At 63.1% G+C, this 26,098-nt stretch overlaps 9 protein-coding genes across 11 annotated transcripts; 3 read left to right on the top strand and 6 right to left on the bottom strand.

The window, feature by feature from the left end:
• Positions 1 to 383: 383 nt before the first annotated feature.
• MAL11_3 lies at positions 384 to 8,315 on the top strand (the record flags this gene model as incomplete). Of its 2 annotated transcripts, XM_062768181.1 has the most annotated exons (4): positions 384 to 1,076; positions 1,114 to 2,078; positions 2,418 to 2,511; positions 6,306 to 6,413. In XM_062768181.1, 4 exons carry the CDS (start codon positions 384 to 386, stop codon positions 6,411 to 6,413), a joined length of 1,860 nt encoding a protein of 619 aa, XP_062624164.1. The 2 variants fall into 2 exon arrangements, with proteins under 2 accessions (XP_062624164.1, XP_062624163.1); XM_062768182.1 differs by lacking the exons at positions 384 to 1,076; positions 1,114 to 2,078; positions 2,418 to 2,511 and adding exons at positions 6,976 to 7,539; positions 7,586 to 8,315 and having other exon boundaries at positions 6,270 to 6,937.
• Positions 2,334 to 5,193, bottom strand: LOC62_01G001684 (uncharacterized protein). 2 transcript variants are annotated; one of them, XM_062768179.1, is made up of 17 exons: positions 5,118 to 5,193; positions 4,933 to 5,069; positions 4,360 to 4,893; positions 4,259 to 4,321; positions 4,090 to 4,223; positions 4,004 to 4,057; positions 3,927 to 3,971; positions 3,868 to 3,886; positions 3,711 to 3,834; positions 3,653 to 3,672; positions 3,360 to 3,613; positions 3,286 to 3,327; positions 3,229 to 3,253; positions 3,017 to 3,192; positions 2,861 to 2,980; positions 2,567 to 2,821; positions 2,334 to 2,529 (listed from the first exon to the last, which is right to left on the bottom strand). In XM_062768179.1, the coding sequence occupies exons 1-17, from the start codon at positions 5,160 to 5,162 to the stop codon at positions 2,420 to 2,422; spliced, it is 2,157 nt and encodes a 718-aa protein (XP_062624166.1). In that variant the 5' UTR covers positions 5,163 to 5,193; the 3' UTR covers positions 2,334 to 2,419. The 2 variants fall into 2 exon arrangements, with proteins under 2 accessions (XP_062624166.1, XP_062624165.1); XM_062768180.1 differs by having other exon boundaries at positions 2,567 to 3,192.
• A 256-nt stretch (positions 8,316 to 8,571) lies between the features above and the next one.
• On the bottom strand, positions 8,572 to 10,176 carry OLE1_2 (Acyl-CoA desaturase; the record flags this gene model as incomplete). The annotated part of the gene is made up of 1 exon (XM_062768178.1): positions 8,572 to 10,176. One exon carries the CDS (start codon positions 10,174 to 10,176, stop codon positions 8,572 to 8,574), a length of 1,605 nt encoding a protein of 534 aa, XP_062624162.1.
• A 1,635-nt stretch (positions 10,177 to 11,811) lies between these two features.
• Positions 11,812 to 12,915, top strand: LOC62_01G001682 (uncharacterized protein; the record flags this gene model as incomplete). Its single annotated transcript, XM_062768177.1, has 4 exons — positions 11,812 to 12,547; positions 12,586 to 12,647; positions 12,686 to 12,746; positions 12,803 to 12,915. 4 exons carry the CDS (start codon positions 11,812 to 11,814, stop codon positions 12,913 to 12,915), a joined length of 972 nt encoding a protein of 323 aa, XP_062624161.1.
• A 685-nt stretch (positions 12,916 to 13,600) lies between these two features.
• LOC62_01G001681 (uncharacterized protein) lies at positions 13,601 to 14,885 on the top strand (the record flags this gene model as incomplete). Its single annotated transcript, XM_062768176.1, has 5 exons — positions 13,601 to 14,349; positions 14,400 to 14,482; positions 14,545 to 14,606; positions 14,654 to 14,714; positions 14,761 to 14,885. The coding sequence occupies 5 exons, from the start codon at positions 13,601 to 13,603 to the stop codon at positions 14,883 to 14,885; spliced, it is 1,080 nt and encodes a 359-aa protein (XP_062624160.1).
• A 595-nt stretch (positions 14,886 to 15,480) lies between these two features.
• Positions 15,481 to 18,776, bottom strand: LOC62_01G001680 (uncharacterized protein). The gene is made up of 8 exons (XM_062768175.1): positions 18,283 to 18,776; positions 18,084 to 18,227; positions 17,437 to 18,045; positions 17,231 to 17,301; positions 17,079 to 17,192; positions 16,421 to 16,847; positions 16,089 to 16,384; positions 15,481 to 16,049 (listed from the first exon to the last, which is right to left on the bottom strand). The coding sequence occupies exons 1-8, from the start codon at positions 18,294 to 18,296 to the stop codon at positions 15,592 to 15,594; spliced, it is 2,133 nt and encodes a 710-aa protein (XP_062624159.1). The 5' UTR covers positions 18,297 to 18,776; the 3' UTR covers positions 15,481 to 15,591.
• A 436-nt stretch (positions 18,777 to 19,212) lies between these two features.
• SPCC757.13_8 (putative transporter) lies at positions 19,213 to 21,178 on the bottom strand (the record flags this gene model as incomplete). The annotated part of the gene is made up of 6 exons (XM_062768174.1): positions 19,213 to 19,641; positions 19,695 to 19,983; positions 20,044 to 20,079; positions 20,130 to 20,542; positions 20,597 to 20,932; positions 20,986 to 21,178. The coding sequence occupies 6 exons, from the start codon at positions 21,176 to 21,178 to the stop codon at positions 19,280 to 19,282; spliced, it is 1,629 nt and encodes a 542-aa protein (XP_062624158.1). The 3' UTR covers positions 19,213 to 19,279.
• A 1,192-nt stretch (positions 21,179 to 22,370) lies between these two features.
• Positions 22,371 to 23,660, bottom strand: LOC62_01G001678 (uncharacterized protein; the record flags this gene model as incomplete). The annotated part of the gene is made up of 1 exon (XM_062768173.1): positions 22,371 to 23,660. One exon carries the CDS (start codon positions 23,658 to 23,660, stop codon positions 22,371 to 22,373), a length of 1,290 nt encoding a protein of 429 aa, XP_062624157.1.
• Positions 23,661 to 24,889: 1,229 nt separating this feature from the next.
• LOC62_01G001677 (uncharacterized protein) lies at positions 24,890 to 25,752 on the bottom strand (the record flags this gene model as incomplete). Its single annotated transcript, XM_062768172.1, has 2 exons — positions 24,890 to 25,601; positions 25,682 to 25,752. 2 exons carry the CDS (start codon positions 25,750 to 25,752, stop codon positions 24,890 to 24,892), a joined length of 783 nt encoding a protein of 260 aa, XP_062624156.1.
• Between the last annotated feature and the right edge of the window lie 346 nt (positions 25,753 to 26,098).

The following is a 26,098-nucleotide window of genomic DNA, read 5'->3' as shown; positions in this document are numbered from 1 at the left end:
TCAGCAGCCCCCCCGCGTGGCCCCCATTCACGAAGAAGAAAGCCGCCTCCCGATGTCCGAGTCTTCGACCCTCGAGGCCGTGCCTGATCTTGGACAAGTCTGTCGGCGCCGACAAGGACGACGGTAGCGAGCATGGCTCTGCTGTTCACTCTACACACCCCAGATCGACTCTGCGGAGTGACTGCGATGCTCCCCACGGGCCACCACGAGTAGAGGTTTAAAACGGGCATCGCGACGACGAGGAGCAGGGCAGTCAGTCGCCAAGCGAGCTCTCCGCACCTCGAACGAGCGCAACCGAGCTCCTCACGAGCGCAAACGAAATCAACAGCAGATCCAGGAACTACGCTCTCCCGGCCTCATCCGCAGCAGACCTTCTTCGCAGCATGACTATCACCACGGACGCGGAGCACAACCTCGGTTTCGAGGAGAAGGAGCCCATCGAGCACATCGACCTGTCCGACTCGCCCGACTCGGTCAACAACATCGAGATCGACCGGATCGAAGATGCCGTCGACCTCGCCGAGGCATCGTACATCGCCAACGAGCGCGACCACAAGATGGACTTCTGGGAGGCGTGCAAGGTGCACCGCGGCGCGCTGTTCTGGAGCCTCGCCATGTCCTTCACTATCGTGATGGACGGGTACGTCTCGTCCCTCATGCGCGGGTTCTACGGCTACCCGTCCTTCACGAAGAAGTACGGCGTCTGGGCGCCGTCCGTCAAGCTCTACTCGATTGAAGCCAAGTGGCAGATTCTCATCAACCAAGTCGGCTTTGGTGGCAACCTCTTCGGCACCCTCATAATGGGCTTTGTCACCGAGCGTCTGGGCCACCGTCTTGTCGTGCAGATCGGTCTCGTCATGCTCATCGGCATCAACTTCATGTTCTTCTTCGCCACCAGCATCAAGATGCTCGCTATCGCCCAAGCGATCCAGGGCATCCCGACCGGCATGTTCGGCACCATGGGCTCGGTGTACGCTGCCGAGGTCGCGCCTCTGCCGCTGCGCGGCTTCCTGACCAGCTTTATCCAGATGTGCTGGGTCATTGGCGGCATGTTCGGCGCTGGCGTCCTTGCCAAGGTAGGTGACCTTCAGAGTACCCCACCTGACGCTCCAGATGGTCGATTACACTTCCGAATGGTCGTACCGCATCCCCATGGCCATCACCTGGGCGTGGCCGATCCCCATCTTCATCATCGCCTTCCTGGCCCCCGACGCGCCGGCGTGGCTCATCCGCAAGCGCAAGTTTGACAAGGCGGAAAAGTCCCTCAAGCGCCTCTCGCCCAAGTTTACGCCGGAGCAGGTCCGCCAGCGCCTCGCGAGCATCATCCACAACGACAAGCTCGAAAAGTCGATGCACACCAACACGACCGTGTGGGACTGCTTCAAGGGCACCAACCTCCGCCGCACCGAGATCGCTTGCATGACCCTCACGACACAGGTGCTCTCCGGCGAGACCTTCACGGCCGGTGGCGGCGGGTTCTTCCTCATCATGGGCGGCATGCCCCCCTCGGTCGCGTACAAGATTGGTCTTGGAGCCACTGGCGTCTCGTTCGTCTTCACCATCGTCTCGTGGCTCCTCAATGGACGGTTTGGTCGCCGCGCCCTCATCCTCTCCGGCTGGTTCATGTGCATCCCGACTCTGCTGTTCATCGGCGTGGCCGACTACTTCCGCCGCCCGGGCTACATGGCCCCGCTGTGGGGCCAGGCTGCGCTCGCGCTGCTCTGGGACGCCATCTACTGCTGCACCATTGGCACCCAGTCGTTCGGCCTCGTCGCCGAGGTCCCCGCCAGTCGTGTCCGCGCACAGACAATCTCGGTGGCGCGCTTCTTCTACCAGGGGGTTCTGTTCGGTGCTGCGTCGGTCGGGCCCGTCTTCATCAACCCCACCGCCCTCGACCTCCGCGGAAAGACGGGCTTTGTCTGGTTTGGCACGTCGTGTCTCGGCCTCATCTGGTGCTACTTCCGCATGCCCGAGACCAAGGACATCTCGTACACCGAGCTCGACCTGCTCTTTGAGCACCGCGTCCCGGCTCGCAAGTTCAAGACTACCAAGGTGGACGTCGCCGAGGAGATCCAGGGGTGAGGGGCCCTCGGCGAGAGGTTCGTCGGTGAAATCAACGTGAGGCGCGTCAAGGAGCGAGTGAACTTCAGGCTCAAGTGAGGAGAGGGCAAAGGTAACAGTCAATGCAGGGGTTGAAGTAGCAACAGGAAATGAGTAGCTCGAGGAGATAGGGACCGCGATGAATGGTTTTGGATGTACTCGGGCCACAGGCCACGCCACACACACAACACACACACATGTACGAAGTGGCAGTTCATGTGCGTTGTAAGCATCACACGGCGCATGCATACACGTCACTTGCCAGCGCCCGATGCAGCAGATCGCTGATGGACGAGTATATCAAGCATGAAGTCCAGAATCACTGCGAAGGAAGCCACGCCGTCCTTCCGCTTCCCAATCCGAACAGACCGCCGTCGTAGTCCTCCGAGGTCGGCGACGGGCCAGACACCTGTCCGAACCGAGGCTGTTCTGGAAGTTCAGCAACTCGCCCCTCGCCCCAACCCACCGAGCGCGAAGAACTGGAAAGCAGGCACAGCCTCAACCGGCTGCAGCTGGTCCACGGTGACTCCACCGGCCAGGATCGTCATCCAGTCCTCGCTGGCGAACATGTCGTCGGCGACGGTGAAGTCGAACGTGGCGTCCGGGAGCGCCGGTGCTCCGGCACGGGGGGACGTCGCGACGGACCCGGGGGGCAGCTGTTTCTTGCGCCGCGCTTCCACGACAACGTGGTGCAGGAACTGGGCAAAGTGGAAGTCCGGGACTGGGCCGGGGTCAGTGAGGAGCAGGGGTGAGGGCGTACATCTGGCCAGTTGGTCAGCGAGCAGCTCGACGTCCTTCGCCGCCTCGCGCAGGTTGATCGCCTCGGGGAGCAGGCTCGCCATGCGGATGAGTGAGCGCGCGGCGTGCGCGAGGCCGAGGCCTGGTGTCAGCTGGGCAGAAGGGACACTGTGCGTACGGGAGTTGCGGTTGCCGTGTCGGAGCTTGGCGCGCTCGGGGCCGCGGACTGCTCTTGCCACCAGTGCGGCCGCGGCGCGCACCGCCTCGGCTAGGCCATGTCGCCGCTCGGCGGGCATGTCGCGCACGTCGCGCTGCGTCTTGATGCCCTGCAGGAGGGCGACGTTGAGCTGCAAGCTGGGGTGGTCAGCCGCATCCCATGGCGACACTTACATGGTGTAGTGCTTGACCGTGATGACTGGGGTCAGTTACGCCTACCTCGACACTCACGCTCCGTCACGAAGAAGTTGTCGTCCGAGAACCCTTGCCGTGCTGAGGTCAGCTCGGCACAGGCCCACACCCACCATAGTAGTCGAACCAGTACTGCTCCCACAAGGCGAGCTTGACCATCGCCGCGTCGATGAGCAGGTTGAGCGGCTCGCCATGCACGCCCTGCCACTGTGCCGCGTGGACCGGCTCGCGCATCGCATGCGCCTCACAGATGACGACGTTGCGGCTGTCCTCGCGCGTCGATAAGGGATGCTCGAGGAACGCGCGGCCGTGCTTGGCTAGCTGGTCGGCTGGGCACAGGACAGGCCGGCCGTAGTTGAAGCACATCCTGGAGTCGTCAGCCGGGAATGCGAATCGGCCTGCTCACTCAGTGTGCGTCTTGCTCGTCTGCCGGGTCAGCAGTCACGAGAAGCTTGGCAACCCACCGCAAGCCAGATCCGCGTGCCGGCCACCAAGGCCCGCTCGCGCTCTAGCTCCTGCCCGGTCTTGCTTCGGCCCATGCCGTTCTTCGCCAGGTGGGGGAGGCACATGTGCAGGTCCATGTCGAGGCTGGGGTCAGATGGCATAGTTGAGTTGACTCACGCGAGGCTGAGGAGGTGGTCTGGGGGATCAGCAGGGCCCCGCGGGCTGGCGACACTCACTCCCAGGCCTCCACGACGTGTCGCCCCAGTTGGTGAGGATGACTGCTGTCAGCGTGCACAGCGGGCTCCTCACATACCCATAGCTTGGATGGCCTCGATGCTTGCGACAGGAGAGAAGACGGTTGCGAGGGCTAATATCAGCTCCGCCAGTGCTGCAACGCACCAATCTTCTCGGCATGCGCAAGCAGCTTCTCGCGCAGCGCGCTCCCCGACTCGGAGATACCGTTGTCGCCGGCCGACGCGATCAGCCCGGCAAGCAGGATGGCCGTGAGGCAGAAGGACGAGCGGGCGCGGAGGCTGGTGTCGGTCAGTAGCTCACCCATTCAACCCACCTGTCCCAGGTATCCTTCTCGGCGTCAAACACGGGCAAGAAGGCATGCGCGCCCTGGAAGTATCTTTTGTCTCTCAGCATGCCTCAGGCGCCACGACCCACAGGTCGAACAAGTGCCGGCCCTCCTGCTCGGTCAAGTATCCCAGCAGCACAGGATCCGCAAAGTCCTGGAGGAGGTCGCCACGCTGCGTAGGGATGGGGTTATTCTTCTCCCTGCGGGCGAGCCTCATTGCGCGCATAGTGTCCGACTCGCGCCGCTCGTTCGGGCTCGGCCCCGTCCCGGTGCCGGGGCTCGAGAGGGATTCTTGGCGCCGCAGGCGTTCCTCCTCGTCGTGGTATATGATCTGCTTCATTGACGCGCCGTTCGCCGCGTCGACGAGGTAGTCGTCGTCTTCTTCGGACGAGTCGGCGCGCGGCGGCGGGGCAGCGGCGTCGGGCACAGGGACGACGGCGTTGGACGTGCTGCTCACCCACTCGTCGAGCGTCGTCGGCAGCGTTGTGTTCGTGAGACTCGCGACGCTGGACGCCGCGGTGGATACCTTTGCGCTGCTGTCCACGAGCACGCGGATCATGTCCTCCATGTTCCGCATGCTCGTCTGCACCTGGTCCATCTGGTGCTCGAGGTGGGCGACACGGCTGGCGTCAGCTCGACCTGCGGCGCCCTGCACCCCTCACTCCTGGTTGCTCTTGATCCTATACGAGCTCGTCGTGGCCTCGAGCGTGAACGTGCACTCTAGGTCCATGGTCTTGCACCGCCGGCAGGGCGGGTTCGCGCGGTCGACACAGCGGATCTTCATCCGATGGCAGGCGTCCTGATGGTTAGTGGCTCCACGGCGGGAAGGAGAGGTCGGCCGACTCACACAGGCGCGGCTCGCGCCATAGCTTGCCCGGGCGTCCTTGGGCATGGTTAGTGGTCGTTAGAGAGAGATGGTGAGATGGTAACCTCTTCGACATGGGTCGCGATGCCTCGGGTTCGGGCATAGTCAGGGCATAGAGAGATCTTGGGTGGACGCTTCATTTACCGTCGGCAACTCACAACACGCAACTAACACCACTTTCATCGCCCCAACGCGCGCGTGACATGGCTGCATACTTGTACTCTTCTCCTAGTCTCATGTATGCATCTCCGGCTCCTCCATGGAGCTCCGGGACTCTTGGAGTGCCGGCCAAAACTCGACGAAGAACGTCAAACCGTTGGTAGGAGTCGCTCGAGATGACGATCGGCATCGGAGGTCGGCGAGGTTTACGGCCGGGGTCTACCACGGACGCAGCACCACGCTCCACACACGCAGCTCAGCTAGCCCAGCGAATCGCGCATAGCACATTGGTATGCACTCCTCGGCGGATCTACCAGCGCAGCATCATCCCCTGAGCCCCGCAATCCTCGTCTCATGTCAACGGAGGGGTCATGTTGTTGTGGCGACCGCTCACCACCGACCGAGATTAGGACACCTGACCGTGTCCACCATGCCCGGACTGCTCCGCACAGCCCAGCGGTCGCCGTGACGGCGACTTTTTGGCGTTACAGAGCACTGTTGCTCGTCGTTGTGCATGCATGCTCACCGCCGCTATACTCGACATGATCTGTGGAACGGCGCCCACGACACACGACATGGCGGCCACACTCACCTCCCGCCGAGATCATTTGAAATGTTCGGTCGGTGGTCATCGGCACCTGATAGCCAGAGTGCGACTTGCAACTGCCCACTCACCCTCGATGGATCTCGTCCAGCTCGACCCACAGGGAACCGCACGCACGTCCTGCATGGCTGCCCACACGAGCGCTTACCGCCCATGAACCGGGCATGAGCCCCAGCCCAGGCCAGGGCCGCAGCTAAGGGGATAATGAAGCCCCCCGCATCGGCAACCATTTCAAAACATCGGTCGGAGGCCACCTCGCTCACCACCGACCGTGTTCCACTCAACTCACCTTCTTGGCGTGCAAAGATGATTGACCGTCGCAGGCACTGCGATTCCCGGTGCTCCATGGGCATAGATCCTACTGCGGTCCCCCGGCGACTTTTGCTGCGCGCACCCCGCACGGCGAGTCGGCATCGGCACATCGGCACGACTCGCTCTTCTCTATCTTCCTGCCCCGCGAGCAACCTCTGCTCCTCGACGTCGACTCGACATATAAGCGCCTGTCGAGGTGCTGAGTAATGCTCTCCACCGGCCCCGACAATATGGCATCCTACACGCCCTCCGACGAGAAGACCCACTTCGACCATGTCGAGGTGACCAAGTCCCCCGGCTCCGGCCCGACAGTCGACACGATCGACCTCGACCACCTGGCCGACGCGTCAGACTACACCCATGCGGTGCGCAAGGCGACCGAGCGCGAGCACGCCCTCAGCTTCCGCGAGGCCGCGCGCGCGTACCCCTGGGCCTTCTTCTGGTCCATCGCCATCAGCTTCACCATCATCATGGACGGGTACGACACGTACCTCCTCTCCCAGTTCTACGCGTACCCGTCCTTTGCGAAGAAGTATGGCGAGTTCAACCCAGCCCAGAACGACTACAACGTGCCTGCCAACACCATGGTCATGCTCGCCAACCTCAACATGTTTGGCAGCTGTATCGGCCTCTTCGGCATGAGTCTGGTCACCGAGCGCTTCGGCCACCGCAAGGTCATCATGATGGGTCTCGCCATGCTTGTCGCCACCAACTTCCTCACCTTCTTGTGAGTTGCTATCGGCTTCACCGTGCTGACCGCCACAGCGCGCCAAACATCAAGTGGCTGACGGCCGGTGTCTGCCTCTCGGGTATCCCCCAAGGCCTGTTCGGCATCCTCGGCTCGGCATACGCTTCTGAAGTCGCCCCGCTCGCCCTCCGCGGCTTCCTGACCTCGTTCGTCAATATCTGCTGGGTTATTGGACAGTTCGTGGCCGGAGGCCTCCTCGCGGGATTGGTCAACATCCCCAGCGAGTGGTCGTTCCGCATCCCGTTCGGCCTCCAATGGGTGTGGTGTGTCCCCGTCTTCTTCCTCACCCTCTGGGCCCCCGACTCCCCGTGGTGGTGCGTCCGCAAGGGCAACATGGCCGGCGCTGAGCGCTCGGTCAAGAAGCTCTCGCCCAAGTCGACCCACTCCGAGACCCGCGAGCTGCTCGCCATGTACCAGCACACTACGGCCATGGAGATGGCTGACCGCGTCGGCACGACCGTTCTCGACTGCTTCAAGGGCGTCGACCGCCGCCGTACCGAGATTGCCTGCATGGTCCTTGCTGCTCAGCCCCTCTCTGGTGAACTCTTCGCTTACGGCTCGACCTACTTCTTCCGCCAGGCGTAAGTCGCCCACCGAGGTTTGTTCGCCCTCACTGACACATTACAGTGGTCTCAGTGCGGACAACACCTACAAGCTCAACTTTGGCTCCACCGCCGTGGCGTTCGTCGGAACCGTCTTCTCGTGGATCCTTGCAATCTGGTTTGGTCGCCGCACCCTCATCATTGCTGGGTTTGTCCTCATGGGTCTCGAGCTCCTCATCATCGGCATCTTGCACTACTTCAACTCGGCTCAAAGCGTCGTCTGGACCCAGGCTGCTCTCACCGTCCTCTGGCTGGGCACCTACTCGGCGACCCTCGGACCTCAGTCCTTCGGTCTGGCCGCCGAGGTGTCTGCCACCAAGCTGCGTGCCCCCACCATCGCCCTCGCGCGTCTGTGGTACACCATCTGCTGCATTATCGGGGTGTCCTTCCAGCCCTACCTCATCAACGCGACCGCTCTCAACCTGAAGGGCCGCACTGGCTTTGTCTGGTTCGGCTTCTGCGTCCTCACCCTCATCTGGTGCATCTTCCGCCTCCCCGAAACGAAGGGACTCACCTACGCCGAGCTGGACATTCTGTTCGAGCGCCGCACCCCAGCTTGGAAGTTCAAGTCGACCAAGGTCGATGTCATTGAGGAAACCACTCGCGACGCAGGCTCGGACAGCGCGTAGGTGGTAGTAGGTTAGGTGGTGGGAGCGGGAGTGGCAAAGGTCGGACAAGGGTTCTGATGGGCTCGCAGGTGTATATGGGAAGTGAGTAGTTCAGCAGTAGGAATGAAATGGATTGGGTTCTCGATGCTGCTGCAGGACACGCGTTACATTCACGGATGATTCATTGAGGTCTACTGTAATTTTAAAGGGGCGTCTATGAGGTTGTTCGATGCAAGCAGGCCGTGATGCTGTTGAGTCGGAGCGGAATGAGGGTCTCTTGGAGGTTGGAGGTCGCTCCCGCATCGGCGCTGCTCGTCATTCAAGACGAGTCGCTTGGGGTCACCTAGTGTGGCCAAGTTCGTCAGCGGCAGAAGAATGGGTGTTTTTGAACCGCGTCTGCAGTCTAGAGGACAGGAGAGGCGGGGCGAGTCGGCACGGGAGACGACACGCGGGAGGCAACACTGGGAAGGAGCTCGGGCTTGGCCTTGATAATGGCAATGCGCTCCGAAGCGGGGAGAGGCAGGACGTAGGGGATAGGAACGTAAGCCGAAGGCTGGTGGATCGGGTGCTTGTTCTCGTACTCGCGGACAGTGGCCTGGATGTCCTCGACAATGGCCTGGATGTCAGACTCGGAGACGAGGGAGTCGTCGTCCGAGCAAGTCGAGGCCTCCGAGTCAGACTGGTATGCGACCGAGTCGCGACGCTTCTTGAACTTGAGCGACTCGACCTCCATGCCGCCGTCGAGGATGCCGACACGCATCATGCCGAGGATGTTGTGTGCGGCGTTCGAGTGGTCGTAGACGCCACCGAAGAACGCAGCCGTCGCATCGGTACCGATGGCCTTCTTGATGAGGTGGGCTCCGCCGGGGTGGTCCTCAATGAACGAGGAGCAGTCGTGGATAAAGCCGTGGATCGCGATGAGGGAACGCTCCTTGGCATCGGGCTGGAAGTTCTCCCACGACACCACAGGCAGGTCGCGCTTGGGCCACTTGATGTTGCCGTTGTCGGTCTGGAGCTTCTCGAGCTGCATGGTGTACTTGCCCTTCTGGATCTCGTTGTCGGGGAAGCGCTTGAGGTGGGACGCGAGGCCGAGAGTGCTGAAAGCCGAGATAAGCCACTTGGTAGGGTCATACTGGTACCACCTGATGGCGTTGCGAAAGTCCATGGGGAATTGGTGGTGGAAGTTGTGGTAGCCCTCGCCAAAGGTCACGAGCGACGTGAGGAAGTTGTCGCGCGGCGAGTGCTTGTTGTCGTACGTGTGCTCGCCGAACATGTGCGCAAAGGAGTTGACGGCAAAGGTCGAGTGGTGGACGAACACGAGGCGCGCGCAGCCAGCGAAGAGGAAGCCGCCGAGGTAGTCTCCCCAGCCGAGGCCGGTGATCAGGGTGGGCACGACAAAGGCCATGAAGAGGGCAATGGGGCCGTAGTACTTGTGCTGGTACTTGACGATCCAGTTGCGCGTCAGGTCGGACACGTCAGACGCGCCAATCTGGCCGCGGGGCTTGAAGATGATCCAGCCGATGTGGGAGGAGAAGAAGCCTTCGTTGGCAGAGTACGGGTCGAGCTTGGTGTCGGTGTAGCGGTGGTGTGCGCGGTGGCCGCGGCACCACCACTTGATCGAGCCCTGGACGGAGCCGGCCCCAGCGAGGGCGAGCAGCACCTCGACGAACTTGGAGGCGTTGTACGACCTGTGCGACCAGAGGCGGTGGTAGCCTGCGGTGATGCCGAGCCCCGTGAAGAAGTAGTACAGGACGCTGAAGATGGCGGTTTGGCGCAGGAGCGGGATGGTGCAGAAGCCCCAGATGGCGAGCGCGGGTGGCGCCACCAGGAAGAAGGTGTTGCCCCAGTTGACGTTGGAGGCAAAGTTGGACACGGTTATGGGCGGGAGGAGCTTCATGCGCGCCATGGTCCGGTCGACATAGTTGGTGGGGACGGGGAGGTGGGCGAGGTCAGCGGCAACAGGTGGCGAGGCCGCCGCCGCCTTGGACGTGGTAGCTGTGCCAGTCATTATTGCGGTGTGTGTCAGGAAGTTTGTGAGTTCTTCTCGTTGTCAACGCACGTCCTGTCTTTATACCATTTCTCGCCGCCACACCCATGCAAGTCCCATCAGTGGCGGCGCGGATGCTGCTCGGCGTCGAGTCGGCGTCGAGTCCGCCACGTCGAGGCGTGCGCGTGTGGGTGGCTGCATGGGTGGGTGGAAGGTGTTTGCGCCGGCGTGGGTGGAACGCGGTGTGCCAGGGTGCATGCTGGAGTATGCTGGATCCTTACTTCCATGCGGACCCCACACAGTGCACTGCACAACTGCTTACCTTGGAGTAAGCCTAGTGCCAAGGGATAGATAACCGCCATTTACTGGGTAATCACTCACTGGCGCGTAAGCGTCAGTGGCTGGAAAGTCAATGCCGGCTAGTAGTTAGTCGCCCACGCGCCGCCCAGACTGGCATACCCCGCTGACCCCACCCCCACCCACCACCCCACCCACCGCCCAGACGCAACAGAGCACACGACCGAGTTATGTAACCCGTGGAGAGGGCACGGACAAGGCGGGGTATGCTGAAGACGGGCGCCGCGGGGTGTAAACATCGTCAGCATGCTATCTGGGCGCCTGGATGGGTGGATGGATGTCTCGTTGTGTGGTAAACACGTGATCGGGCCCCACCACCCAAGCCCAACCCCATGCTGCCATTCCTCGGCCTCTTGATGAACCAAACAAACAAAGCTCAGTGGGAGCGATGGCTGACGGTCTACGCGTGGTTCAAGGCGGCCTGATACCTCATGCATGGCTCGTCGTCGAGAAGAGATATGGAGGTGGATAACGTTTCTAAAACAGCCCACAAAACAAGACAAATGAATTGGCCCAAAAAACAAAAACAAATGAGTTCTAATTGGCGTTGTAATTTGCATCGTCAAGTTCTTTAGCCTCCACTGATCCAAGTCAACGAGCGGGACTTAGGTGGGCGTAGCTGCCACAACTAGCCCGACTAACCTGAGCCCACGCGAATGTTTTTGTTGACAACAGTGTCAGAATGCCAGGTGCGTCGTTCGGCAACCCTTCACATAGAAACGAGGGCCCGCACTTTGCCCACAAAGTCAGAGTGGTGCATGAAACGCGCCTAGGTAGGATGCTGGCGAAATGCTCATGCTGTCCCCCCCTTGTGCCCCCCTTGCAGGCCAGATCCTCCTCGAACAGCAGACAACTGGTCCCGTGCACAACGCGGCCCGACGTATCTCATCCGACGCGACCCCGTCGTCAACCATGTTCGCGCGCGTCGCAGATCTTCCCTGACCTCCTCTGAGACTCGGCAGGCTGCTGCTAACTCCACCGGGGGATCGTGCCTCCATCCTTCGAATGCTTCTCCTCTTGCATCACCGGCACGGAATCGCAGTGTCCCGGGACAGATGGCAACCTTATGTTCCCCGCACTCACCGTCTCTCGCGCTTTCTCTGTCGCGTGAAACGCATTACGGGATGCACTCCTCGACGTGCAGCTGACCCCCTCGTCGCGCTCGTAAACAAAAGGAAAAGACGAGCACCCACCTCTGACCTGTTTCTTCATCCCCCTTCTCTCGTGTTTGTCTGCAGAACCTGGCGTTCTGACCCCACACTCGCTCGACCCGGCGTCACCACCACATTCGTTCACACAATGAAGTTCTCGCCCCTCATCCTCCTCGCCCTCGTATCGGCTGCCTCGGCCGCCCCGACGCGCCGCGACGGCACGGGCAAGTGCCGCGCCAAGTCGAAGGGCGTGAGCGCGAGCGGCTCGGCCACGCCGACTGGTTCGGCGGTGCCGGCGCCCTCGGCTCTGGGCACCCCGATTGAGGCGAGCGCCGCGCCCACGGCCAACGCGGCGTCTTCGAGCGCCCCTGCGTCGAGCGCGCCGGCCTCGAGCGAGTCGGCTTCGTCGTCCACCGAGTCGGCCTCCGCCTCGGCCTCGGCCGCGCCGACGGGCAACGCGCTGATCAAGGCCCCGAGCGGCAACTACAACCCGCCGAAGGTCGCCAACCAGACCGTCTTCTCCGACCCGAGCATCACGCCCTCGCTGCCGACGCCGCTCGGCCCCGACCCGCAGGTGAGCGGCATCATCAGCCCGCCCGGCTCGGTGGGCCTCAACCCGCCCGGCGACATCCCCGCCGACGACCCGCTCGCCAAGACAATGCTCGAGCGCATCAACCAGTGGCGCTCGGTGTACCAGGCCGAGCCGCTCTTCTGGAACTCGACCATCTCCGGCTTCGCGGTCGGCTATGCGAAGGAGTGCCAGGGCCGCCACTTTATGAACCACGGCGAGTTTGGCGAGGTCGCTGTGTTTGGAGGCGACATCACGAACGCCGACATGGATTACATGGTCAAGCGCTGGGTCGACGCCTGGTTCGTCGAGGGCCGTGAGTACTTCCCGGCGAAGACTGTCGCTGACAAGCAGGCTTCTGGGACTTTGAGAAGCAGGAGGGCATGTCCGGCAAGGACGTCGGTCACTGGCAGATTGTGAGTGGTGTCGATGACCCAGTGCTGACCTCTCCCAGCTCACCGACGCCATGACCAACCAGGTCGGCTGCGGCTGGTCCGGCTGTGGAAAGATCTACTGTGAGTGATGTGTCGATGCCACCGTCAAGCCGGCCGACGACTGACTGAACCCCCAGGCGACATCTCCAAGAACTACACCAAGATCTTCTCGGAGCACGTCCCCGACTACAAGGAGCACGTGTGGCCCCAGGTCGAGATTCCCTGGGACGAGTACCGCAACGCGTTCTAGGTCGAGCGGTGTTGATATTGATTGTAGCCCTGCGCCGGTCGTAGGTTGACTTTGCCATTCGTACCTCGTTTCCTCCTATGCAACACACGTTGGGACCACTGGAAAGGCGAGAGGAAGCCAGGGGACAAGCTACCTCGAGTCTCCAGGCGGCTCCAGCGCCCCCTGCACACGCGACTACGACCCCATGCTGGTCCTGGAGACGCCGTAAGCGCGCACGACTCCATTCCCCCGGCGCGGCACATCCGACGCGTCGTGTCGTCAAGCCCGACCCAGCGTACCCCGTGTCCTCGCGTTTGGCCCTGAGGAGCGGCCAGGCTGTCACTACTACCCCGGATCAAGTCCCAGGTCCAGGCTACAGCCGCCTTTTGCTTCTGTTCTCCTTGTGCACCAGTGCTCAGGTCACTCACCGTGCTGCTGAAACGTCATGCCCTCAACCTCCTCGTCGCTGAGCCAACCTCTTGTGGTCTCGTGGGCAACACGCCGGCGGCGTACGACATCCATGCCCACTCCTCCTCGTCGTTGCCAAGACTACACCGCGTCGTCGCCTGTCGTCGGTGTTGTTTGCTTGCAGGCTTTTCCTGCTTTCCTGCTGCTGTCTGTCTCCTACATACTTAACCCCCAAGAGCCTGGTGCTCCCCTTCTCCCAGCTGACCCGGTGCCCGCTCACTCACGCTCCGTTCCCGCCATGAAGTTCTCGCCGCTCATCCTCGCCGCCCTCGTCTCGACCGCCGCAGCCGCGCGGCCCAAGTGCCGGCCCAAGAGCCCCGGCGGTTCCAGCTCCAGCTCGCCTGTGGTGAGCTCGAGCTCGAACTCGAGCCAGGCCCCCACTGTCGGCGTTCCGGTGGCGGTCTCGCCCACCGCAGCCCCCTCGACGAGTGCTGGTAACTCGTCGGCTCCGTCGCCGGTCCCCTCGGAGTCGTCGTCGTCGGCCAGCTCGTCCGCCGCGTCATTGTCGGAGAGCGCCAGCTCGGCTCCCCCGTCCTCGTCCTCGGACGCGACCACCTCGCCCTCCGAAGCGCCCACTGCCGCCCCCTCGCTGGCCCCGTCGCCCTCGGCCTCGGCGGCGCCCGCACCGATCCCTTCGGGCAACAGCAACGCTGCCGCCACGAACCCGAACTACACACCGCCCAAGACGGCCGACGAGGACCGCTTCCTCGACCCTAACGTCAAGCCCACGCTGCCTGCGCCGATCGGCAAGCAGCCCACGGTGGACAGCGTCGTCTTCCCGCCTGGCTCGGTCGGTATCGGCCCCGACACCGTGCCCGCCAGCGACCCGATCGCGCAGCTCTTCGTGAGCCGCTTCAACGAGTGGCGCTCGGTGTGGGGCGCGCCGCCGGTCCAGTGGAACCAGACCCTCTCGGAGGGGGCCATCGACCACGCCAAGAAGTGTGTGTATCAGCACTTCATGCCCCCCGGCATCCACGGCCAGGTAATGTAAGTCCCCCGGCCTGCACAAGGGTGTCAGGCATGGCTGACGACAAAAGGGACACGATGGGCGGCGAGGTCAAGGCCACCGACTTTGCCTGGCAGGCCAAGCACACCATCGACCGCTGGATGGTCGAAGGCAGTGAGTCGGGGTGTCGCGGGCGAGGCGGAAGTCCGACGATGGTCGACGCTGACACGGCGCAGAGGAGTACAACTACAACACGAACGGTGCGAACAATGGCAAGGACGTGGGCCACTTCACGATCGTAAGCATTACCCTGCCCTCCGCTGCCAGCATGTCGCTGACCACCAGATCTCCGACCCCCGCTACACCCAGGTCGGCTGCGGCTGGGGCAAGTGCGGCTACATCTACTGTGAGTATCTGTCAGGTCATCCCACCCCGCTGCTGACAGGCTCCAGGCGACTTCACCCGCGACTTCCCCAAGGAGTGGGAGGAGAAGCTCCCAGAGTACAAGGAGCACGTGTACCCCCGCATCGAGGTGCCGTGGGACGACTACTCGGTCTCCTTCTGGCAGCGCAAGTGATTACAGTGTGCTCTCAATCATTCATTCTTCACGCCCCCGCGCTGGTCCCGGGTGGCCTCTTTCGTTCGATAGACCTACATGTCAAAAATCTCATGCTTCAATGCGAGCGGTTGGGGTTGTCGTATTGACGTTGAGGTTGTGATCCGGTGGGGTGGTGACCCGGACTGGTTTGCTTGCAGTTGCTCGCTCGCCGGACCGCCGTGGGCTCTCGAGGCAAACAATGAGAGAAAGCCACCTCTGCCTTCCAGGCAGACGAGTGTCGCGAGACCCACCTTCTGCCCCAATGGATGGGAATAGTGACGCGTGCTCCTATGCTTTCACTCTACACTGATCCTGCTATTGTAATAGTTACCACTACTGCTGCTGCTGCTGCTGCTGCTACTCCTCACCATCGGAACACGGCTCGCCATCTATGGGCACTTCATTGCAAAGACAGGCGCGTCGGCCAACACCGAAGCCACGCGACTGTCTCACCACACGTGCAGCGACATGACTGGGCTCCCACCCACTGGGTGCAGCATCCACATCAGTTAGTATCTCGACATTGCATGCACATGCATAAGTCGCCCCATGCGCGGGTGAGGCCAATGAGTTGGCCCAGGTCGTCGTCGGCTACCGCCACATTTTTGGTGCTTCCGCAGGCCCAGCGTCCACCCTACGGCCCTCTCGCCATGCCCTTGCCCTAGCAACCCAACCCAATATGCATCTAATGGGGCCAGAACTGCTTGCTCTGGTCCCAATACGGTGTGCCGTCCGGGCCCTGGCTCATGGACGTGTCGAACGTGCCGGCGAAGAACGGCGCCGGCGCGACCTGGTGCTGCTGGTGCTGGTGCTGGTGCTGGTGCTGGAACTGCTGCGCGGCAGGCGGCATAGGCATGAACGGGAAGCCGGAGGGCATGGGCGCCGCCTGCGGAGGCTGAGGCACGCTCCCCACCCCACCGATGATGCTCATCCAGTCCTCGGTCGCGAAGATGTTGTCCGCGATCGCAAAGTCGAAGTCTAGCGGCGGCGTCGTGTCCGGCACGATGGGCTGCGGGACGTGGTCGGGCGGCTGGACCTGCTGCTGCTGGGGGGGCGGGGACGAGCCAGCGGCGGGAATGACGCGGTTGCTCCGTGCTTTGGCGACCACGCGCCGGAGGAAGTGGGAGAAGTGGAAGTCGGGGACTGGGGCAAGTCAGGGGCGTCACATACAAGGGGGCTTACATCGTGACAGCTCGTCGGCGAGCAGCTCGACGTCCTTGGCCGCCTGCCGCCGATCAATCGCCTCGGGAAACAGGCTCGCCATGCGGATGAGGTACCGCGCCGCGTGGGCCAACCCGAGGCGCACGTTACGGTTACCGTACCGGATCTTGGCGGTCTCGCTGCCCCTAGCGGCGCGGGCGACGAGGCGTGCGGCGGCGCGCGTGGCGGAGATGAGGCCGTCGCGCCTGTCGCTCGGCATGCGCTGGATGTCGCGTTTCGTGATGGCGCCCGGCATGCGCGCATTGTTGTTCTGCAGTCTTGGCGTGTCAGTGCGCTCAGAAGCAGTCACCTACGTGGCGTAGTTCTTGATCGTGCTCAGCTCTTGCACGAGGAAGTCGTCGTCCGACAGGCCAATCTTGCCGTAATACTCAAGCCAGAAGCTCTCCCACACCTCGAGGTTCTGGATGACCTCGTCGATCATCCCGTCCATCGTGCGGCCCGTCACGCCCTGCCGCCGCGCGAGCTGCACCGGCGCGCGGAAGGACATGACCTCGTTGAGGACAATGCAGCGGCTGTCGTCTTTTGTCGCGAGTGGGTGCTCGAGGAACAGGCGGCCGAGCTTGATCGACTCGTCGCGGTCGCACTGGACTGGTCGGCCGTGCGTCCCGCACATCTCGTTGTGCGTCTTGAGCGTCGCGAGCCACACGCGTGCGCCGTTGACTAGCGGCCGCTCCTTCTCGAGCTCTTCCGGCGACTTGCCCACGCCCATGCCGGAGCGCGCTAGGTGCGGGAGGCAGAGGTGGAGGTCGAGCTCGTAGCTGTGGGCCGTGTTAGTTGACAGGCCATCGACAAGGAGAGACGCTCACGCCAAGCTGAGGGTGTGATCTGCGATGTTGTTAGCTGTCGCTCATAAGCTCGCGGCGCCACTCACTCCCTGCGCGCCAGTCTCGGTCACCCCAGTTGGTCAGCACCACTGTATGTCAGCTGGGGCGGCCGCTGCATGGCACCTACACATGGCCTGGACGGTCTCAAGGGTCGCGACTGGCGTGAACAGGGTCGCAGCCGCAATCTTCTCGGCATACCGAACCAGCTTGTTCCGCAGCGTGCTCCCAGAGGACGGATAACCTGCGCCATGAGCTTCACTCCACCACCCACAACCTCACCATTTCCGGACATGGCGAGCTGTCCAGCAATCATGATGACAGTAATGCAGAAGGGCGACCTGGCGCGAAGGCTGCCGTTAGTGTCACCGGCCACCGCGCGCCACCTACCTGTCCCAAGTGTCGTACAGCGGATCAAAGACCGGCAAGAAGGCGTGCGCGCCTTGAAAGTACCTGCCATCAGCCCCTTCCCACCACCCGCAACGTACATTTCAAACAAGTGCCGCCCCTCCTGCTCGGTACAGAACCCGCGCTGCACGGGGTCGGGATACTCGTGCGGCTGGAGGTCGTCGCGCTGGAAGAGCAACGAGTTGAGCGGGTACGCTGGTGGCTTGCCGTCGTCGTCGTCCAGCGTTGAGCGCGTGCCCGAGACCTCCTGTGTGCGCCGCCGCTCCTCCTCTTCATGGTAGATGATGTGGCGCATCGGCGAGGCCTTGAGCGCCTCGTCGTCGTCCTCATCCTCCGATTCCTCGGGGGCACCCGCCCGCTCCGCCTGCTGCGGAGCCGAGCCGCGCCGCACCGCTGATGCTGGCATCGCGCTCCCCGGCGTGCTGTTCGAGCCTGCGTGCGGGCTCGCCGAAGATGCCGTCAGCTGTGCCCACCCTGGAGGCGGGAGATCGGGCGGTATCGGCGTCGAGGTCGCCGTCGGGGCCGCAGAGCCGGAGCGGTACGAGGAGCCGGATCGCGGCGACTGCTTGGATGCCGCCGACGCGGACCCCGACCCCGTTTTAGCCTCGACCAGCGTCCGTAACATCGCTTCGACATTCTTCATGCTCGACTGCACGACATCCATCTGGTTCTCGAGGTGGGCCACGCGGCTGGGGGGCGTCAGCTGGCTCAGCAAAGGGCGACGCACTCCTGGTTGCTCTTGATCCTGTACGACGACGGCGTCGACTCGAGCGTGAAGGTGCATGGGATGTCCATGGTTGCGCAGCGCCGGCATGGCGGGTTCGCGCGGTCGATACACCGGATCTTCATCCGATGGCAGGTGTCCTGGGGAGTCAGTGGGTGGGCGGGGAGCTACAAGATGCTCACGCAGGCGCCTGGGGGGTCAGCGAAGGCCACTCATCGTTCCAGCAACTCACGACTTGCGCCAAACGACGCGGCCCGAACATCAGGTTTCTCAATCTTCGGCATGATCGTCCTCTGGCTGTCTTGGCGATATTGCAACACCAAGAGACGCTCGCAGCTGTTGCTTGTCGGCACTGTGCTCCAACCTGCGGCACAAGCTGTGGAGCGTCGGAGCAGTTATGTAATAGATGAAGCTGGGTGTTGTCGAGCAGACTCGCTATCCTCGCTGCAGATGATGAGAGAGAGTGGATGCAAAACAGACAGACAGCAAGCAGCACAACCTCTTCGGAAACCTCGCCTCGCTATGCGCGCGCACGAACGACTCGGTGACCTCTTGAACAGACAGGTCAGTTGCGTCGGGTGATCCATGAATGGAAGCGCCGGCATCTCCTGAGCAAGGGATCTGTCGCCATCAGCATCAGCAGCAGGCGGCCTTGCCTCCGCTGGGCCTCACTCGCACGACGGCGTTCGAGGGCCAAGCGAACGGGGAAAGGGCTGTGCGCAGAGAAGGAGGACGACGCTGGTTGTACTTGAACTGTCCAGCTCGAGAGCGGATGAGAGTTGGATGAACCCGGCTCCAGGCGTCGAGACTGCAGAGTGCTGCGCGCATCGTTCCTGAGTCGCCGCCGCCTCGAAGTTGCCTATCTCCACCTCTGGTGTCCTGCCCTCGTCCGCCTGGACCGGCGTTGAGGTGGTTGAATCTGCCAGGGATGTCTCGGTCGGCGGTCGGTTCCCTGCGCCGATGCGGGCCCACTTACCGGCCGCCTTGGCACAGCCCGCGCGGTATCCGCCCACAAAACTCAGATGCAAGCACCTCAGGACCTTGTTTACTCTTGCATACACCTCGTCTCTGCAGACTAATGACCCTCGCTCGCTCGCTTCGGCTCCGCTTAACCCGACCTCGGCTTCTTTCTCTCTCTCTCCGTCCACCGCTCACCGCTCTCCGTCCACTGGCTGCCAATGCCCACCACCTCCACCACCCTAGAGGACGTACGCGAACATGGGGTTCTCAAAGTCGGTCATGTCGTCGAATGCCTGGCCCCAGAGGCGCGACTCGTCGAAGCCCTCGGCGGCGAGGCGCTCGCTCAGCTCCTTGCGGTACGCGTCTGCCTCCTCGGTGGTCATGATGGACATGTCCTTGAGGTTGGCGGGCAGGCCCATGGCGACACGCTGCGCCTCCTTGCGCTTGTTCAGGTAGTTGAGGTAAACGCCCATGGAGAGCGCCAGGATCAGGAGCATGCACCAGCACGCAATGTCGACATACAGGCCGGTGAGGTACACGGGCGCCTCGTGGGACAGGTACACCTGAGGGCCGATGACATTGCCGGCGCACTGGAATACGACTGGAGAGGGGTGTCAGCGACTGACGCTCCTGATTCTTGGTTAATTTGCTTACACATGGTGGCTGTGGTCACGACACGCTTGGTAGTGCCGGCAGCGTTAAGGTTGGCCCACGAGAAGAGGAGGGGCTGGAGGCCAGTGAACATTTGCGCGACATAGTAGCTGGCGAGCAGGCCGTTGGTGTTCTTCCTGTTCACCTGCGTAAGAGCCGTCGCGCCGGCGATCGGGAAGATACACAGGACAGCGACGACGGGGAAACGGAGCTTGTAGCGGTTGGTGACATAAATCGAGATGAGGAGCACGATGATGCCAATGACACCGGTAGGCATCTGCATCAGGACGGACTGCAGGGGTCGTCAGCTTCGGCCGGAGATATCCATCTGAACGTGGCTGAGGTAACTCACGTGGAAGCTGTTGAAACCGAAGCCCTTGGTGATGAGCTGCGAGGGTCAGCACAACGAGCCGCTGAAGGCCAAAGGATGCCACGCACACCACCGAAAGTGCCAAAGCCACCAGACGGCGTCGAGCAACAGATGAACATGCCGGCCCACATCCAGGTCTTGGGGTCGCGGTAGGTCTCCCAAACCTGGGACCACTTGATCTTGGACGACTTGGTGCCCGTGTTGTTCTCACGGAGGCGCTCGAGGGCAATCAGGCGGTCGTTACCGTGGCGGAGGAAGCGGGCCGTCGTGGGCGAGTTGGGCAGGAGCCACCAGACGACGGGGGCGAGCGCGAGCGACAGGCAGCCCATGAAGAGGAAGATGCCCTGGTACGGCCTGATGCCCGAGTTGACGTGGCCGATGCCGTAGGACAGGAGCGGGCCCCAGATGGCCGCCATCGAGTTGGCGATCTGGTACGCGATGGTGCGGTACGACTGCTCGCGGCGAGTCCACCACATCTGGGCTGGGGCAGGGTTAGCTACCTACGACAGGACCGTGGAAGGTCGGCTCGACGCACTGATCAGGACACACGACGGCAGGATGGTCGCCTCGAAGAAACCAAGCAGCGCACGGCAGATGATCAGGCCCGTAAAGTTCTTCGCGGCGCTCGTCGCGGCCGTGACGATCGACCACGAGACCATGTTGAACACGACCCAGTACTTGACGGGGAAGGCGATGAGCGAGTAGGACGACAGCGGCTGCGTGACCAGCTGGAGGATGTAGACGATGGACGTGAGCCACGAGAACTGGGTGCCGTGGAGGCCTGTCTCCTTCTGGAGGTCGAACACTGCCGCGTAGGAGAGGGACGATTTGTCGAGCTGCTGGAGGAAGTAGACGAGGCACATGGGGATGCCTAAGGTCGTCCTTCAGCTTTCACCTTCCGTTCCAGTCAACCGCTCAACTCACACACGTAGATGTCGATGCGGCGCAGGACGCGCTTCCGGTCCTCGAGCGAGGCCTCAAAGTTGCCAGCCTCAGCGAGGATCTTGGCCGCGTCATCGAGCTGTGTGTTGGCCTTGTACCGGGGTCCCTTGGCGCTCTCCAGGTCGTCGATCTGCTCGACGGGGAGCTTGTCGTCGGAGGGTGGGTGGTGCGACATTGTCCAGTACTTCAAGTTTGGGCTGTGATAGTGTCCAAGACCCGCTCCGCGACACAACATTTAATACTTGTCAACACCGCTGCCCGCATCGCATAAAATTATGCCCCACGGCGCCGCGACGCCGCGGCCCGCTGGGCTCGCGCTCGTCGGCCGGCTGGCTGATCCGGGGCCAGGCGACTGCCTCTTGGTCCCCCGCATCCTCGCGCGCCCCTCTACGTCCACTACAGATCTCGTATCGCTGGCTTGGCGTCGGTCCGGGGGCCGTATGTTCCGTGTTCTGCCAGAGAGGTGGCGTGAAGAGCAAGCACAAGCGAAAGCAGAGCGAACGCCGGCAGGTAAGCCAACCTGCCGACTGACTCGCCTCGGAGGTTCGGCCCCTGAGGTTCGGCGCCGAAATGCCACTTGCCTCCATCCACACCGTGGCCTTGCCTTGCCCCTCGGTACATGCCCGACCCAGCAGCTGCCGGGACAGCTGATCGCCTCCGCACCAGACACCGCAGCTTGGCGCACGTGAGGGGCGGCTAGAGAATCTGGGCTTGGCGAATGACCGTCGTTGCTCGCGTCAGCTGTCCACGGCTCTCTTCGGTCGTATTCCAGCCAGGGACGGCGCGCGGCGAATCGGCGCCGCGGCGCCTCGTCGCCTCACATGGCACCTGGCGCAGGTTGGCTCGCCTCGGCCGTGCATCCGTCAGCTGGCACCACCCATGGATGCCGGACCGAACGCCCCTCTCGCCGCTCGAGACGCAGCACATGTTCACTTGACCTGGCACGAGTCACCCGGTGCTCGGTCCGTGCGTTCGGACGGACGGGCGTGGCGACCATTGTTGTCGGTGAGCACCCGGTGAGTGACTCGCGCCACGATTGCTCGGTGCGTAACCCGGTGGGCACGGCAGACCCCCCGACACCATCAAGACCATTGCACTTGCTGACCACAACCTCGGCTCTCCTCCCGGAACGCCGTCGGACCGTGTGCGGTGCCTTCGATACCGGCACGTACGCCGGTGACTCGTCGCCCCGCTCGGCGTGCCGGGCCAATCCCGCTCTATGGTATACTTCTTTCATTCAGACACTACATACAATAGGAAGAGTGACAATGTCCTGTCCGGTGTCAGACCCGGCACCAGAGCCGACTATCCACATGAGATTATCATATCATGGCTGGCGGACCGGAACGCCGATGGGATCGGGCTGCTCAGAGCGCGATGGGAAGGAGACGCTTCCTGCGCACTGGGGGAGCAGCGCTGCCCGCCGGCGCCGCAGACCCGGAAGCTGAGGCGCCAGAAGGCGCGGCGGAGGCACCGGTGGGAGCGGCCGATGCACCAGTAGGCGCAGCGCCGGACGAACCGGTGCCCGCACCCGACCCCGACGGGGCGGAGGCAGCCGAGCCACTACCAGTCGCGGCACCGCCAGAGGCGCTCGCGCCCGAGCCCGCGGGAGCCCCGCTCGCCCCGCTCGCAGCGCCCGTCGGGGCTGCGGAGCCTGACGCCGCGCCTCCGGACGAGCCTGTGGGCACTGCTGTGCCCGAGGTTGCACCGGAGGGGGCAGACGTGCCCGAGGCAGCGCCGGAGGGGGCAGACGTGCCCGAGGCAGCGCCGGAGGGAGCAGATGCGCCAGAGGCAGCGCCAGAGGGGGCAGGTGCGCCAGTGGCAGCGCCGGAGGGGACGGGGTACGTGATGCCCCCGGCTCCACCACCACTGCCAGATCCACCACCACCGGATCCACCGCCGCCAGATCCGCCGCCGCCAGAGCCACCACCACCCGAGCCACCACCACCCGAGCCGCCGCCGCCCGAGCCGCCGGTCGGCTTGGGCGCGTGCGAAGTCTTCGACTTGGTCTTCTTGGGCTTCTTGCACGTCTTGGTAGTCTTGGGGTGCTTGGTCTTGCTCTTGTGCGTGTGGGTCGCGTGGGTGTGGTGGCCACCGCCCGAGCCCGAGGGTGCCGCAGAGCGGCCACCACTGCCGCCCGTGGGCGCGACGTCGCCAGTCGTTGCGCCACCGCTACCGCCGGTGGGGGCTACGCCGCCAGTCGTGACGCCGCCGCTGGCACCGCCTGAGGCAGACGGAGCTCCTGAGCCCGATGAACCCGCGCCAGATGGGACGCCAGAACCCGAGGCGACAGCCGAGCCCGAGGCAGAGGCGCTGCCGGAAGCTCCCCCAGACGGCGCGGCGCTGCCGGAAGCTCCCCCAGAAGGAGCGGCGCTACCCGAGCCCGAGGGAGCCCCAGTCGCAGCACCAGAGCCTGACGCGGCGGTGCCAGATGCCGAGGGTGCACCAGTTGCGGGGGCTGAGGCGGACGGCGCGCCACTTGACGCGTCGCCGGAGGGAGCCACACTGCCGCTGGCACCGGCCGAGGGGGCACCGGTCGAACCGCCAGCCGAGGGAGTGGCGGCGGCGCCACTGCCACTACCAGCCGCTGCCTCTTGGGCATTGGCACCGGCAGCAAGGACAGCGAGGAGGGTAAAGGCAACTGCGTTGAACTTCATTTTGAGGAGGACTCGAGTGGCGAAGACTTGTGCGTTGTCCGATGAGCATTGTTAGGGGGCGAGCCTCACGCTCCTTTATACCATTCCCTTGCGCACTCGCACTCGGCCACCTGCATGCCTTGCATCAGATACGCAGCACAAGGCGACATCTAAGATGCCGAGTAAGTGGGCAATAATAACACGTCGTCGGCGTCAGTGGGTGTGAGCAGCGGCCCAAATGTGCGGTATGGGTCGGACCAGTGCCTCTTGTGTGAGAACTAAGAGCCACTACACCGTGTTTCCACCACTACGGCGACGGTGTCCGAGCACCTGCGGAGTGCGAGTGTCCGAGAACCAGCCAGCAGGCAGAGGCGGTCGGTCCGACGGAGATGCAGTGTGTGAGGGGATAGGAGCCGAAGCGAGCCCTCGGTGTCCCACGACATTGACGCTGGGTATTGCGAGCCATGCGAGCGTGGTCTATGACGTCCGAGGCCACTAGTCGGACTAAGACCTCGGGCAGTGTCAATGGAAGTTCACCCCCGGATAACCACCATGTGCCTGGTGTTGAGTCTGTCGCAGGCCGTTTCGCCGTGACGCCGATGCATGCGGCGGCGGCGGCGTTGGTGGGTCCAAGAGACAGAGACACATGCCCCTTGGGTTCAGGAGCTTGAATGAAGGGGGAAGTGGGTATTGTAGGTACGCCCGGTTTCAGCAGACAACGGACTGCCTGATTGATCGAGAAATCCGTCGCCCCCATCCTTGATAGCGTGGCACCAAGCTCACTGAGGCAAGAGTGCGCACTGCCACTTTTCGAGCCAAGGTGGGCTGCAAACACTGGTCCGTCCCATCCCCGGCGCCCCCGGTACCCCCTCTGTTTCCATGTTCCCCCCTTCCCCTCCCCTCCGCTTTTGCTGCTCATCGCAACTGTGTCGAGACTGCGAAGGGACGATCACGTTAGAAACAAGCAGCGAGATCGGAAGAGCGACTCGGCTGCGCCGAGATATCTGATCTGCTGCTGCGGTGGTGCGAAAGAATGATGCGACATGTTTGCATACACGTTCATTTACTGTAAAAGAAGAAGAGCCATCGTCCAAGGAGGAGCTGCCGAGGCGGCGAGGCGATTGATTTCTGCAATTTGGTAGAGTGTGGGGGGTTGTACAGAAACGAACGTCGGTGGCAGAGAAACCAGTTCTCTACTCGTTTGGGCGTCGTCGTTGTCCTGTGGCCACGTATTGCGACGAAGGAGCGACTTAGAGGGCACCAGCAAGGCGGCGGCGCTTGGGCTTGGGCTTGCAGGTGGGGTTGGCGCCGCCGCTCGAGGCGGGGGCACCGGTGGTGGGGGCAGGGCCGCCAGTGGTGGGGGCGGGGCCGCCAGTGGTGGGGGCAGGGCCGCCGGTGGTGGGAGCAGGGCCACCAGTGGTGGGGGCGGGGCCGCCGGAGCTAGCAGGGGGGGCCGAGCTGGCAGGGGGGGCCGAAGAGGAGGCGCCACCGCCACCGGGGAGGTTCTTGACACCGTACTTGCAGAGGTCTTGGGCGAGGCCGAGACCGACCGAGACCTTGACCGAGGTGCCGAGGAAGCAGGGGGCGACGTTGTAGAGGAACTCGCCCTGCTTGTCGGTGCAGACACAGCTCTGGGCAGTGTTGAGGTCGGGGCAGCCGACGGCGTTGGCGGCGTCAATCACACACTTGTAGGCGTCGGGGTACTGGGCGGCGGTGGCAGTGGCGTCGACGGGACCACCGGTAGTCGGGAGAGCGACAAGACCGGAAGCACAAAGCTGGTCCTTGAGGTGGAGCGAGTTCGAGAGGTCGGCGGCAATGGCCGGGCACTGGGAAGCCGCAGTAAGGAAGGCACCGGCCTGCGAGCCAGTGCAGATGCACGAGAAGTCGACAGGGTTGGGGCAGCCGGCAGTCTTCTCCGAGGAGATCAGGCACTTGAGGATGTCCTTGCTAACGCTGTCGGGGCTGGAGAAGAGGGTCAGCTATGTACGTGTATGGCGGTGGCCCGAGTTGGCGAGTGGCCCACGAGAGAGAGAGAGACTTACTCGACAGCCTGGGCGTTGGCGCCGACGGCGAAGAGGGCGAGGGCAGCGAGGGTGGCACCGAAGTACTTCATTGTTGTTGATCGGAGTGAGATCGGTGGTGTTTGGGAGTAGAGAGCGGAGTCGGAGAAGGAGAGAGAACAGGCGACTTGATGGGGAACAGATCAAGGCCAGTCGGGGCGAGTTATATACACGCTGGCGTCCCGTACGTTGTTCGGGATCGACACCATGCTAGCTGGGCACCTACATGGCCGTAGGGTGGTAGTGAGGACGGATGCAGGGGCGAGTAGTAGCGTATCGTAGCGAGTGCGTAGAGACACCGAATAACTTGAACTGGGTGCAACAACCCGAAGTGGGCAGGCGGCCTGCAGCAAGAGAAGCAGCTGCAGCAGCAGCAGCAGCAAGCAAGAACACGGGCGT

This window comes from Vanrija pseudolonga, chromosome 1 (genome assembly GCF_020906515.1).
Source record: "Vanrija pseudolonga chromosome 1, complete sequence".
Taxonomy (NCBI): Eukaryota; Fungi; Basidiomycota; class Tremellomycetes; order Trichosporonales; family Trichosporonaceae; genus Vanrija; species Vanrija pseudolonga.
This window is presented reverse-complemented; position numbering and strand designations above follow the sequence as displayed.

What these genes read in the sequence shown, in the direction of transcription:
- LOC62_01G001684 (XM_062768180.1), bottom strand. Translation starts at nt 5,162, where the DNA reads ATGCCCAAGGACGCCCGGGCAAGCTATGGCGCGAGCCGCGCCTGT. An exon ending in ATGGCGCGAGCCGCGCCTGT is followed by an intron (nt 5,070 to 5,117) that starts GTGAGTCGGCCG and finishes ACTAACCATCAG; the next exon opens with GACGCCTGCCATCGGATGAA. An exon ending in TTTCCAGTTCTTCGCGCTCG is followed by an intron (nt 2,530 to 2,566) that starts GTGGGTTGGGGC and finishes CTGAACTTCCAG; the next exon opens with AACAGCCTCGGTTCGGACAG.
- LOC62_01G001680 (XM_062768175.1), bottom strand. An exon ending in GGGCGGCACTTGTTTGAAAT is followed by an intron (nt 17,302 to 17,436) that starts GTACGTTGCGGG and finishes CACTAACGGCAG; the next exon opens with CCTTCGCGCCAGGTCGCCCT. An exon ending in ACGATCAAGAACTACGCCAC is followed by an intron (nt 16,385 to 16,420) that starts GTAGGTGACTGC and finishes TGACACGCCAAG; the next exon opens with ACTGCAGAACAACAATGCGC.